The sequence below is a fragment of the Fringilla coelebs genome (genome assembly GCF_963513975.1).
Source record: "Fringilla coelebs genome assembly, chromosome: Z".
Taxonomy (NCBI): Eukaryota; Metazoa; Chordata; class Aves; order Passeriformes; family Fringillidae; genus Fringilla; species Fringilla coelebs.
In genome coordinates, this window is record NC_140031.1 from 59,946,775 (window position 1) to 59,961,419 (window position 14,645).

Sequence of the window (14,645 nt, forward strand, 5' to 3'; positions counted from 1 at the left end):
AGGTACAGTAATTTCAGCATGTAATTATGCACATACATGTGCTTATCTGTGCTTTAGGAATGAGGACAAAGAGAACAGCGCAGTGAGTGCCCAGGTCCATATGCTGGAGATAGTTTCTATTGCCCTATTAGACCTCTTTTCCCTCTGTGGCAGCCCAATTGTAACTGAAGCTCTTGAGTTTTGTTTTTAGGAGACAAAACTTTGCCTTTAACTGGCTTGGTGCTACTTACCCGTCACTCCTGGAGGCTCCTTGGAGTGTCTCACCAGGACTCAGGTAAAGGACATGATGAAGCCCATGAGATACCCAAGCTCAAATATTTGACAGACAAAAATGAGCAGACCAGCTTAGCCAAGGAACAGCTACTCACATGCTTTGTTGGATCCCACAGTGTTGGTGAGAGGCTGGCCAGTTGCAGCAGCATGACATTTGGTCAGTTTTTCTTGGTATGACATTGCTGACAGGAGGACTGTGAAGTGCATTGGCAGTAATGGGTCTCACTCACCTCTGAGTCCAGGGAGGCTGCCAGAAAATTCTGCTCTGTGGTATGAAAACCACATGCATTTTTCTTGCTGAAGAGTTAGATGGCAAATAACTCCACAACACTTCTGCATTGTTATGTGTATTTTATTTATATTTGTATTCCATTGCTTCATCCATTATGATTGGTTTGAAAAGTAAACTTTCGTTTTCTTTTAATGACTACAACAGTTAATGTTGGTCTCTCTTTCCATACAGTTGAACAATTATTTAATAACAAACAACTAAAGAAGTCCAAGACAAATGTGACAGCATTAAAAAAATTAACACACCAAACAGAGCTGATGCATGGGGGAGGAAAAGGAATCAACCACTTATTTCTCAGAAAGATACATTCCCCTAAAAAATTACCAAAATTAAAAATTGTATTTTATGGGAAAGAGCAGGGAGTGTACACGTGCATATGCTGATGCTTCCACATCCATATCCCCAAACAGATACATACAGATATATACATGTATATATACACGCACATGCACATACACAGACACAGATGTATTAGACTGGACAAGTAACTTTTTTCTCTGGGAGAAAATTACTATAGCTTTTAATTATATTAATTATATCTGTCTTTAAAACAGCAAAACTTATTAAAACAAAGAACAGAAACTACTTTAAGAGCTCTAACATATTTGGCTAACCTTGGAAATCACTGCCTATTTAGCATAGAACACATAAAAAAATCAACTTTGATAACTTTTAATTTAAATGTACACCATCACCAGCTTCTTAGCGCTGATTTGCCTTGCTTTGCCTTTGGAATAATCTCCATAATTATTAAAAATGTCTTTTATTAAAAATTTCTTCCAAGAGATAGGAAAAAATGTCTAAATACTGACCACTAAACTGGATGCCCCAGTGTTATCCCCTTTCTAAAGCCCATAGAGCATGCTTTACAATAGCAATCAGATTTCTATTTTACATGTAGTTACTGCTGTTTTGCTGCTCTTGCAGGACCTTCCTGCTCTTGCATTTGTTCTTCTGAAGAGATGGTAAACAGCCAGCCCTTGACGGTCTCTCTTCAGAGGGCATAGGTGAGAAGTAGCCCTTCTAGAGGCACAGAGGCAGGTGAGAAAGCTACTTTTTGCAACAGCAATGTCCTTGGGGAAGCAAAAGGAACACGGAAGGACTGAAGGCTGGCTCTGAGACTCCCATCCAGAAAATGAGAAACCTCAAGAACATGCTGAGAAGGTAAAAAGCAATAGGAAGGAGTAGCTTTTTGTGAGACATCTCCAAAATGTGTAATTTATTTAACCCAAAGGTACTTAAAGTCCTTTTAGTCTGTTGTTAACAGAGACTTGACAAGAGTGGCTTCCCAGCTACAAAGAGTATCATTCTCTGTAGTCTCTCCACAGACAAGGAATTTGTGGTCACTGAGGACAATGTTCACCCATTAAGTTTCTGCACATCTTGAGTTGTTGTCTGTAGGTCCCTGTAGAGTTACACTTTATCTGTTTTCCTCTCTTTCCCTGCTTTGTTCTTAATTAATCCATTTATCAGAAGAGTCAACTTGCCTGATATAAGTTTTGCTGCTGTAGAGCCTGAGTTCTTGGAGAAAACTAGTAAGTTTCATAAGTCTCCAGCTTCTCTCAAATCTGACAGAAAAAATCAATTTCACTGCTGTGGATTGGAAAAAAACCCTCACCATTCAAAAGACCCTGGGACTCCATTGTTCATAAAACCTAAGGGGGGTTATGTTCAGATTTGTTTCATATTACAGTTGTCACTAATCTATGTTAACACAAACCAGAAGTTCATTACAAAATCTCTTACGGAGACAACCAGTGAAGGCTCTCAAGTCTTTAACAACTGAAGCCAAGTTCGGTGTCATAGGAACCTTTCAAAGCCTTTCATTACTTCAGACTATTGCTGAGTTTCAATCCATTGAAATGATTCCTCTATAAAGGCAATTTGAAGTGCCTTGAAGCTTAACACAACAGCATCTTTAAAGGTAAGTATCAAGGAAAAAAAATATGTAGGAAAAACAAAACCTGATTGAAGAACTAGAAAAGTGATTAAAAAACCACAACAAAACAAAAAATCCAAACAATAACCTCTTTTTTCCCTCTCCTCCCCCCACCAATCTGTTCCCAATCCCAGAACAATATGGAATGCTGCCATTATTAGAAACATACGTAATAATAAGATCAGGTAGAAAAAGCATTAACAAGGAAAACACGATTCTGTCTGTTTGTGGCCCTGAGCAAATTACTGATGAAGCTGGAATAATTGATCAGAAGAATCAAGAGGAAGCTGCTTTTCTCTTGCTATGGGAAAGGGTAAAATAATACTTTTACATAGTGATGCTACATCCCAGACATTTGTATTTGCTTATCAGCTACCACAGTGGAACAGCAGAGATGGCCTGTGGCATGTGATGGCCAGGTGGTGGCTGACTAGCTGAGCTGCAAGAGTACCTGTTGGGAGATACTCAGCAGAAGGCCATACCTTGTCAGGTGGAGGAAGGAAACTCCACATTCTTCCTAGCAGAATAAGCAACCAAAACAAGTACACTTTTCCCTCCTTTGCAGCTGGTTCATCTCCTGCATAATAATGGGCTTTTACCATTACAGGGATTTTGGCCAGGTCAAACACAAATCCTCCAGGGCTCAACTCTGCATTTCACTCTTTTGCTTCATACAGTGTGCCCTACCAGAAAATGAAACATAGGTGTTTATGGGGGAAAAAAAACCCCAAACAGTTAAAAAAAAAGGAAAACACTTCAAACTGATAAGTTTTGCATTCACAAAATGTATGCATTCACAAAAAGGTAACTGAATTTTTTCTCAAGTAATTTTTTATCAGCCAAATATTCAGACACACTGCAGTGAATAGTCTCAAAACAGCATATCGTAAGTAGTGTAATAAAGTGAAGACTAAATTATGCATAAAACCTCATGTTTTTCAATTTGTGTAGTGACATTGATCTGTATGTGCTAAATTCCACACCTTTGCATCTTTATTAACCTTTCAAATACAGTGCTGCCCAGACTGAGGGCACCACATGGCAACTGTCCATGGTGTCAGTGAAATTCAAGTGCACTGCATCAGCTACAGCTCCATCTCAAACAGTGCCATAACCCAGGCACTTTGGAAGAGTTCAAGACACTCTTCATAAGCAATTGAAGTCATAATTCCAGACAGTTCCCAGCTACATGAACCATCCAAAAGAATTTATATTTTTCATCTTCTTTGAAATGAGGCAAGCTCAAGAGTAGCTGTGGCAACTCTTGAGAATTCCAGAAGCTAGGTATATCCTGCAGAAGTGCCAGCAGAACAGAAATCATCTGTGTGTGCATTCCAATCCCCAGAGAATAAACCTGATTGCAAAGACTACCAAAGGAGGTAAGAACACTTAGGTCTATCCCTTTGAAAGCAAAGGATAATGCTGCTTGTGTAGCTCTAGAGATGCAGAAAAGCCCCCATCATACGTATACCAAATGTTCACAGACAAAAGCACTTTTTCCCAGCAAGAATTTTACAAGCCCTGATTTAAGCAAGCAGGCAAATAAATCATCATGTGCTACAACACTGAGCTAGAAATATTTGCTGTTATTCTTTAGTGTCTGCTATCGCTCTATTTCAAATGTTCCAGTCATTCGATACTCCATGAGATTTTCTTCTGTCTCAGAAGATGTAAACATACCTAAACTTATTCGAGGAGAAGGCAGCAACAGGGTTCAACACTTACTAGCACCTACTCAGGAAAAAGTAACTTTTCACAATAACACAAGAGTGCAAAATTCATTACAAGGCACAGAATACACAGATGTGTTCCACTTGATTCCCATTTATTCAGAAGTATTTATCTTGTGATGTTCTGTATCACTTTCATTTTTAAATTTTTTTTTTCCAGAAGAAAGCCTCCTCAGTGCATATTTAGCGTAGACGACTTGATTTGCTGCAATGGATCCTTCTGGACGGTCCATACATGTGTTCATTTTCCAGAATTAAGTTCTGGAAAAAAGTATTGTGTTAGTCCAGTGTATAAAGCAAGTCACATTACTGGGCACTGTTTAGCTGCAACAGGGACCTTCAATTAGTCCCTCCTGCTCTAACTTTTTTACTACTCATCTTTACTGCATCTTCCTGCAAGTTACCCAAATTAAATTTATTTTCTCTGAAAAGATGAAATTTTAGGGTGATTGAGTAGGATCCTTTTCCTAAGAAGATAAAAGGATATGAAATCACATGACAGATTGGTGTACTTCAGAGGGTACTTCAGGAAAATTATGACTGTAGCTGTTTTTTTTTTTTAAGGTAATATAGAGATACTGAGAACATTTGCTGTCAGTAACAGCATGAATTCAAGGAAAATACTTCAGCACTGCAGAGCTATATCTGGATCCCTGTTCATGTAGTTGAAATCAGAAACCCTTCCATTGTCATTAAATTATGAGTCACAATGAAGCATAAACTGCCTGTTCAGCTGAAGGACATGGCTGTCTTCCCAGAAACACAAGGCTTGCTAGCATTTGGAAATGGTGGCCAAGCTTTGGGTGGCCTGGAGCGGGGTAGGGAGCATTAAAGGCTGAGTCTTCTTTGATTCCAGAACCTCTTAATAGTCTGTTGCAGTTAGGAAAGAAAGCACATACCAAGAAACAAAATAAAAAGAAAGCAAAATTGCAGATTTCATTTCAAAACAACTAGTCTGGAGGTCAGCCCAAGGACCTGAATTTCAGTAAAGCTTTAGCAGAAGGGCACTGTCTGCCATTGTTTGTGGCTGAAGAGGTTCTTATCCCTGATAAAGGAGTTGGAACTGATAGAATTCTTCTTTTTCCCAATAATCCATGTTGCTCGGATGAGGTTCCTAGCAGCATATTTAGGGTTAACAACATTGACATTGGAGAGAAGCATTTGTGGCAGTAACTGTGGCTCCCAGCTTTCCTGCTTTCAGGGATTAACAAGCAGGCTCAGTCCATGAGAGCTGTCATATTCTTGAACTCTGCAGTAGGAAGGAAATTAGACTTTGCTTTTGTTCAATGAGTAGTTTTTAGTGACACATCCTGGTTGTCATCTCTTTCTGTAAAACAAGAAGGGGAAATAAAAAAACAAATGGCATTTATGATAACATGTGCACAGGCCTTTTCACTGTTAGTATTTCTGCAACTCTGCAAATTCATACGGTTTTATATGGCACCATGTTTCTGCCCCTTTCTGTCACTTTGAAGGACAATGAACATAACTGCAAGTAAAATACAGCATTTTGTAATTTTGACAGCTTTAATAACGTAATAAATCCCTAGCCATGTCAGGTAAATGGTGCTACATCCCCCTGCCCTAAGAAATAAATCAACTGCAAATGCCAGACACCTTTTAATTTAATGTAAGAAAAAGGATTCAAATCATTCTCATGGAACCTGCAGCCAACAGGAGTCCTAGATATACCTGCTCTGCCTAGTTATTTCTGCCTACCCTCAGGCACAAAGGGAACTCAGACCTTGAGGACTTGACCAGAGCTGTGGCATTCAGCTCTAGGATAGGAGTTTGGACCATTCACAGACTCTGTTAGGAACTGGTGTTTGGGATCCACATAGGATTTTATTTGATCTGATTCACAAACACTCTGATACAAACTCTCTGCAAACTGGCTGCCCCATTCTATAAAACTTCTTATTTGTCAGCAGATTTCTGGAAAGGCATTATCTGACCAACAGCCATCCACAGACACCAGACCACGCACCATTTACCTTGGAAAATCAATTGAGATTTACCAAGTTACCAGAAGTCTCTAAAAAAATTTCTTAGCTTGCTTGAATATTTTTTTATAATTTATAAGGTCATTAAGATCTAATGCAAACCAGCTTAATGACAATTTTGTAATTGTATCTTACTCTGTGTTTAACAAATTACTTTTCCATCTAGAATCCTACACATAATCATGGTACTTTCTCCTCTCTTTCCAAACCTTTAACTAGGTTTTCTTTCTTGTATATTTATCTTGAATTACTTGTTATTCTGTTGCCATGCATGTAGCAGAATGGGATGTTGTCATTTGTTATAAAGACAATGGTAATTAGTATGGGAGTTTATACAGTAATATGTGATCTCCACAGTGATATATACAATAAACTGAACTAGTACTGGCTTCTCCTCCAATTTGTTAAAGATGACAAAGCTGACTGTTCATGGAAAAATCTGTCTCCTTTTCACCTTAAATGTTTTTGTGGGGGCTTTTGGGGTTGTTTTGTGGTTTTTTGTTTTTTTTTTTCTTAAATAGTTGGGATTAACTTTATTTCATTAGAGCAACAAACACAAATGCAGAACTAAATAAAATTCAGCACAGTGTTGGACAGCTTCCTACTGAAGATTAATTAGGTGTTCAAGCATTTCAAGGCAGTTTTTATCTTTGCTGGCCCCTAATTTTACACATATTTAGTGTCTGCATGTTTGTAGCGTACTTCCTATAATCAAGGCTGATAGATCTGTGAGGTAAAACACTGCAACTTCCTTCTGCAACTTCTGCTGAACAGTGATTTTCAGTCAGACTGTATCATCTTACCCTATTATAAAAACAGTCCAGGGACCAATGTGGACCATATCAGAGCCATTGTAAACTGGGCCAACCTCCTTCAGACACAGTGGGAGGCAAACTGCAATAGCATCAGAGGTAGGAGCCTAGATATGGATAATTGTGTCCAGGAAGTGGGCAGAGTAGAAACTTAGATGATCTATGCCTAAGATGTAAGCAAGAGGCCTTTAAACTAGTTTGCCATGACAAACCATGAAGCATGAACGCATCATGCCATTTCTAACTTCTCTCTAGAGGCAGAATTTATTTTTTATAGTAACACAATTTCTCCCCAAGCCTCTCTCTCCTTTAATTCCTGAGGTTTTTTTGGTTATACAATTATATCCACAGTCTTCTCCCAAGATCCTATTTCTCCACCCTGTCAGGAGAACATTGCTGCAAATGGCTCCATAACTTCCTTTCTGCAAGGCCTTCTGTCCCAACAGCTGCTAGGCTACAGTTTTGGAAATGTCACCAAAACTGTAGTCAGAAAAACATTTAACCTTAATATACATTGACATTACTGATGAATAGAAACATTCTCTGTATTGATCTATATTGTTACTGGTAGATGAAGGACACATACACAAGTACAGTCCCATTGCATGACTGCATATATGTGCTTGAGCTTTTACTGATTTCACCCAATGACGGTGAATTAGATGTGCTTTAAACAAAAGAAAGCCCATGATTCCTGTGATAGTGAACTGGTGCAAGCTCTGTGGGAGTGACCCACTTCAACATGTTATTTTCTTACAGGAATTCACAAAACAACCAGGAAATAGTTTCTCAAAGAGACTGATATAATTTGGATGCTGGCAAACAAAAAGTCAAAATGCTGGTGAGAAGGTGAGGAAGTATCCAATCTTGGCTGCGTGGCAGCATTAAGCATACTGTGTGCTACAGAGCCTACTGCTGAGCCTGTTACTGAACAAGCTGCTCCTACTTGCCAGATTCTGCCCCCTCTGAGATACTTACCTTCCAAAATTAACTACCCCCATTTTTTCAGAGCCTACTGGTATATCTCTCACTGATTCAGATGGACACCAGAGAACTTAGTACACATTCCCTCCTCCACTTAACTCTGCAGAACAGTTCCCCTCAAACCTCACCAAAGACCTGATCCTTAGTTACTCTGCTGCTGCACAGCCTTGAGTGGAGCACTGTCTAACAAAAAGCCATGAAGAGTATTTCCCAAATACAGCAGATGACAACCAGCTATCAACTGACTTTTCTGAGAAAGCAGGAAAACTGGAAATGCACTTTGCCTTAAGGTACTGTGATACCCAGTCCCAGCTGGATATTGAATGAAATATAAAAGCTAGACAGACAAGGGAATCAGAAAGTCAAACACAGAGACATAGGCACACATGAGCACTTGAAAACATATTGAAAACTTTCAAAGTCTTTCTGTGCTTGTTAACAGAAACTCTCCATACCAGAACTTTTGATACCAGATGCACTTCCTCTTGAAAATTAATTACAAGACACTCCAGAGCATTATTCTGCATTTCTATATTCAGACTTGCTCCTGCTCTCAATTCTGGATTACACAGTTAACTCAAAAAAAAAATGAAGGCAGAAGTAGATGCTGTTTTTCAAATCCAAAATGCAAATCAGAAGCCTGAACCCATTCTATATGTTGAATATGCCCAAGACCAGTAACTGAGGAGAATTTAACATGGAACTCACTTCTAAGGAACATAAAGAGAAACCTTTGCTATTCTTTATGTATTTACTTACTTGCTGGAATTAATGCTAACAAGCCACTCTGTAAGCATCAGGAATCTATCTGACTTGTTAGTATTTGTGATTTCATGGAAGGACACATTCCTAAATATTTTTCAGGGAGTACCAACTTGATTTCACAGATGAAGGGAAAAAAGAAATATTTCAAAAGGTAATAAATATTTCCATTTAAAGACTGTCTGGCCCTCTCCCTTCCATAATGCTCCAACATAAATTTCAGATACATTCAGCACATAAATCTATACCTAACTATTTCCATTTTTACTTCTCAGTTCACCTTTAAATGCAGCAAGAGAAGAATGGAAAAAATGCAACATAGCCAGAAGTAGCTGAGAAAATCTCTTTTTAATGTGATAAATTTACTTGTGGTAAGATATTGATTGTATCTGAATGGATTACAAGAAGAATGAATTTCCCATAAAGAATGATGTTCTTCTAAGAAAATTGTGTTTCTATGCTTATGCAAGTATAATATATAGCTGGCAAAACCAAGGCAAAAACCCTTCAAACAAACATCACCTTTGTACCAGTATATAATGGAAGCCAGAGGCCCCTCCTGTGCAAAAACTGATGAGAAAGTAGATGAAGTGAAAAAACAGTGTAAGCAATAGTATTCTATAAGATCACCAGGAAAAATAATAAATGCAATAATGACCTACACTAAAACCAGTGTTATTTTAAAGACTCAAATGCTCCTTCAGTGCCTGGGTCCCATCCTTCCAGTTCTCCAAATTGAAGCAAAGCATGTCTTGATATTCCCTCTCCTCAGCTCCTCCTGCTGCTAGCTAGCAAGCCTAAGAATTGTTGTAATGTGTTTTTATTTTGCAGGTTGTTTTTTGATTTGTCCTTTTGGGTTTTTTTCTCCCCCTGTTTTAGAGGGACACAGACCTGCCTTTGTTATTCACTTGAGCCAGGTGTCTTATCTTTTTGCTACTTAGCTACTTTTCTGCCAAGTTTCAAACCCCTTCCTCCCACATCCACTTGTTAACCCCTCCTGTCCCAAGCAGTTTTCCTCCCTTGTATTCCCTGCCTTGCGTTCCACCCACAGTTCATGCATTGTATCCTCCCTTGAGACCTGCCCACCTTTATAAGCTGTTGTTTGCTCCCAGCTCATTGCCTGGGACCCCGAGACTTGGGGAGTGTAACATCAAATAAAGTAACCCATGCCACCCAGCCCGAGCTGCTGCTGCTGTGTCCTTTTTGTTCCGCACTCCACTGGTACCTGGGATTCTGCGGAGCCCCGGAAAAGGGGGACTGTCGCCTCCCCACTGCCACCATCTAGCCCGGATGTGCGACAAAGGATGATGTGGAAACATCTCCTTTTAACCCTCTGACAACTGTTTTAAACATAGTGAGGTTTTAAAATGTGTGCTCACAGACAAGTGTACAGAGAAACAGCATTACTTGCTGACAGGCAGGGATACCTTGCCTGGAGGCACCCATCAGCCTGGAAGACCTGATCAAGAGGCAAGGAGCAAGGACAGGCCAGCAGCAGGCACCATGCCAAATACACTTGCCAAGCTTACTGACTCCACAGGGAGGCACTCATGTCTCCAAATAATGCAACCAAAAAAGCCCAACCCAAACCAGATGAAAAAACCCTCTACAAACAAAAAACATTGCCCAGCATTAACTATGGCCTCACAGGTAAGGAACTTAGAATCTATTCAACCATCCTGTGAAGCAGTGTTGGACAGAAAGGCAATACACAAATGGGCCTTTCAGTTTATGGACCCACAACAGTCCAATCCAACCTGACCTGAGGTTCATGACTAGAAGGATCTGCTGGCAAACACAAGCATTACTGGGACACACCTTTCTCCTCCCTGCTCTCATGGACAGAAAAGCAAGCCACAGGGAGTAGTACATGCACACAGAGAGATACCACAGTTCAAATCAGAACTGTAGAATAAGCAGATGAAAAAGAGAAAGATCTGTTCATCAAAGCACAAACTGCTATGACATCTGCTGCTTTTTCTTGCTGCTTTCTTCATAAACCTCTCAATAGTTAACAAATAATTAACATGTGGACAAAGCTCTTTGTGTCCTGATGACAAAAGAAGCTGTTTACAATGGAATAGCACCGGATCATAACGTCTATGATCCTGTGCTGCACAACTAATCTGCATTCAGATAGCTGATTGATCAGGATAGAAAGGCTGACAACAGAATTTTAACAATAAATTAATGTACAAAACCTTTTTTTTAATGGAAGTTTTAGTTAGAACCATGCCCTGAATATTAATTTAGAATTTGTTCTCCAAAGTTAGTAAAAAAGAAAATCGTCTACTTCTTCCATTACTGCTCTCTCTGTATCCTGACTGAAAAAAACCCCAACAGGCAGGTAATTGCTGTCCAGTGGGTATATTGATCATTTGGTTATTTCCTTTGTTAGGTTTTACAATGTCTTACACTTGAATGAGTCTCAATTATCATGATGCACAGTATTAAATTAATCTCTCAGACAATCTCTTTGGCTTCGGGGTAGTTATTTTGAAGCTAAGGACAGGCTGACAATAATCCTATTTGGTTCCTCCTGAATTTGTTTGGCGATGTTTGCAGGACACAGATAATACTCCTGTCTGCAAATGTAACCCCTTATCACTGATGACAAAGGTATTTTATCAACTGACTGCAAGCAGGAACAAGATCAGGAAATTACCCTGCCAAATACACCTGTGAGCAGAGCTAGACCCAGCTAGATACAAAGTACGTGCATATGGATGACTGACTTGCTTAAAATTGTCATATTCCAAGGAGTTATTTTCACCTTCTGCATGTTTTTGTCTTCTGTAACAATAAAATAAAAGTTGGGTTTAGTGTACCTTACCATACTAAATGGACTTGAAATGTGTTGCTTTTTACACTGAAGTGATGCAGAGTGAATAAGCAAACCTACAACTATATTTAGCATAACATTTTTGCATAACGTTAATCAGGAGACATGTTAGTTCTCTACTATGGACTACAATTTTGTTGCATATCGTAGGTATTATAGATTATTTTATACACTAACAGGTCTGATTAAATGGGAAATAAATATGTCTTCTCCCATTTCTTTTTTCTTTTGCAGAACTTCTAAGCTCAGGTGAAATGAGATTTTTTTTTCCTTTGACAATTAGAAAAAGTGGGTTTGTTGTTTCTCAATTTTTTGGTTATTTTGGGTTTATAGCGAATATTAACAGTTCAATCCAACACTCAATAAAACTAATAGAGTTACTCAACAAGTACTGGTCAAATTAAGAAAACTTTTAGATAAGTAAAGTAGCTTTTCTGAAATTTCTTTTGTACACTGCCTTTACATTTGTCTTATGACTAGCTAGACTATTGAACAGAGCTATTAACTGCTAAAGGAAGAAGATCATAGGCATTTTTTTAACAGTTAACCAAAATCTCACTAGGAAAGTTCTTCTGTCTTCAGTTCAGTACAAGCAAAGCAGCTGATGCCATAGAAATAGTCACTAAAAATGTGTAAATGTGTGTGCCAGAAATTATATATTCAGAAAATCCAGCACACCTTAAGGCTCTGCTTTCTTCAAGCACCAGAGTTGAGAATTCTATTTATCAGCAATGTTAAATCCTAGAGTTGTCAACTTCCTTCTAATTTCTTGCAGGACATGGAAAAGTTGGCATTTACCTATAACTGGTTTCTTCTTTAGTTAGTGATCAGATAAATTTTTTTTAGGAATTCTCACTGTTTGTACAATGTAAAGAAAATCCTGTTGGATATTAACACCATAACTAGACTGGGGGCAGGAAATACTAGGTTGTTTGGGTTTTTCTGGCTGGTTGGTTGTTTTTTTTAAGCCATCCCGGCAGCCCACACAACACACTGGGAAGTCTGGAAGGATAAACAGCTGGAGGTTTAAAACCTTTAAAAACAGTGTCTTAATATTACTTTAAAACAGTGTCTTAATATTACTGTTGTCTTGCTTCTTCTAAGCACTATAAAACAGGACACCTTGAAAAGATCTGAAGGGCTGTGCTCTGATGGCAGTGAGCAGCAGTATGGAAGTAAAACTGGGTAACTATAAAGGATAGTGACAACAAGAACACAGTAACTATAATGAGATTACTTCTCCTGTACTCTTGAGCTCAAACTGTCCTCTGCTGATTGGCAAATAATTTGTATTTCAGACTCTACTGATTTGTGGATGCATTCACTGCTTTTATGAAGAACGTAAGTGGATATACAAAGAATATGGACTGGGAAGGTGCAAATTCTAATTTTCAACATCAACATAAAAAACAACTAAGCGGGCAAAAAGATATTTTGAAAAAAACTCCAGTGAATTAAAAAAGGAATACTTTTATTTTAAAATATACGCTTGAAAATTTTGTCTGCATAAAAAGTCTCTTCTAATCATCCTGTTTCACACAGCTGTGCTTCATCTGAGCACGCCTGTGTCAAAATGCCAGTATTTTGCCATGTTTTGCTAAGCCTGCTACAGCTGAGTTTTCCACTGCGAGTACTGAATGAAACTAGTGCCAGTAGTGTTATGTTTATAGTATTTCTACTACATTTATGGTATTTCTGGCAATGAATTGCCTGATGAACAAACATTCTTTTGTGATATAGACAAAGATGCAGCAAAGCTGCTAATTTTTTAGTGAAAAGACATAAATTAGACATATACCAGTAGCTACTTTGGCCTCATGCACAGAGGCAAAGTGACAAGACTTAGAGAGCTGAGGGACTGATATTTATGAGGTCTGTAACCACAGAAAAACAAAAAGCACAAAAGAGAAATTCTCAAGTGTTCACCTCAGCAGTATATGACTACATTACTGTTAATTGTCACATCCTGAAATAGACAGAAAACTTGGTGGAACTTGTGTGAAAACAGAGGCTTCTTGCTTTGGTATCTTGACTTCCATGTTATAATTACTTTTAGGCAGCTCCAAATACCAGATGAAAATGTTTTCAGAAACCAATCATACTATATAGCCAATGGAAGCTTTTACAGTGAGACTAATGAGGCAAGAAAATCCTTGTTTATCCTTCAGAGGAAGTCCATACTCATAGAGGCAACTACCAGTGTCACCATTTTTATACACTCAGCTCCACTGATGGTCACTACTTCCAGACCCAGTTCTAGCCAGTTGCTACTGTGGCTGATAGTTTCTGCATCTAAATGAAACCAACATTTCAAAAGAAAGCAGAACAGCGCACGTACGCAATATCTTTTCCCACTTTTTGTCATTCAAATGAAATTATTACTTTCTATTCTTATCAAAATTTGAGAAAAAGCTCAATGTTTTCATTTTTTATAAATTCATATATTTTATTTATTTATTTATTTTTATTTATATTATTTTATTTATTAAAAAAAAAAACAACTTGAGAAGAATAAGAAGCAGATTACTATATTCTGCTATCTGTTACTCCTGACCTCTGAAGAAAATTTTGCTACCATCAATAGTTTCCAGTTATTTAGGAATCTGCTGGGAAACTAACTGATTTGCACTGCTATCAAACTAGTAGGAGTGGGAATGACTGAGGTTCCCCTCCCACTGGCACCTTTAGTTTAAAGGTCTCTTCACCAGTTTGGCAAGCCTATGGCTGAAAATGCTCTTCCCCTCCTCTGACACACGGACCCATCAGTGCCCAGCAGGTAAAAGCTTGCTCACTTCCCATTTCCAGTAGTGTAACTCCGATAGCAACAGCAAAACAAATCAGCAAACACCAAGTTAAGGAATACAGAAAGCTTTGGTCTTCCCATTTCTTTTGTATGTGCCAAGGATCAAGTTTGCTTCTGAAGGTAGGAGGTAGAATTAGGAGCAAGCTCTTCTCTTGGTACAACTCTTATTTTATGCCACCAGAGTACTTTGCAAACACTGTTAAAT

General features: G+C 38.5%; 1 protein-coding gene across 5 annotated transcripts in view; it reads right to left on the bottom strand.

Moving 5' to 3' along the window:
• Positions 1 to 662: 662 nt before the first annotated feature.
• MOB3B (MOB kinase activator 3B) overlaps positions 663 to 14,645 on the bottom strand; it is an 84,493-nt gene continuing 70,510 nt past the window's right edge. For all 5 annotated transcript variants that reach the window (XM_084224663.1, XM_084224665.1, XM_084224667.1 and 2 more), the window contains one exon: positions 663 to 5,561. In XM_084224663.1, coding sequence (XP_084080789.1) covers positions 5,532 to 5,561 — 30 coding nt within the window. In that variant the 3' untranslated portion in view covers positions 663 to 5,531. The remainder of the gene's footprint in view (positions 5,562 to 14,645) is intronic.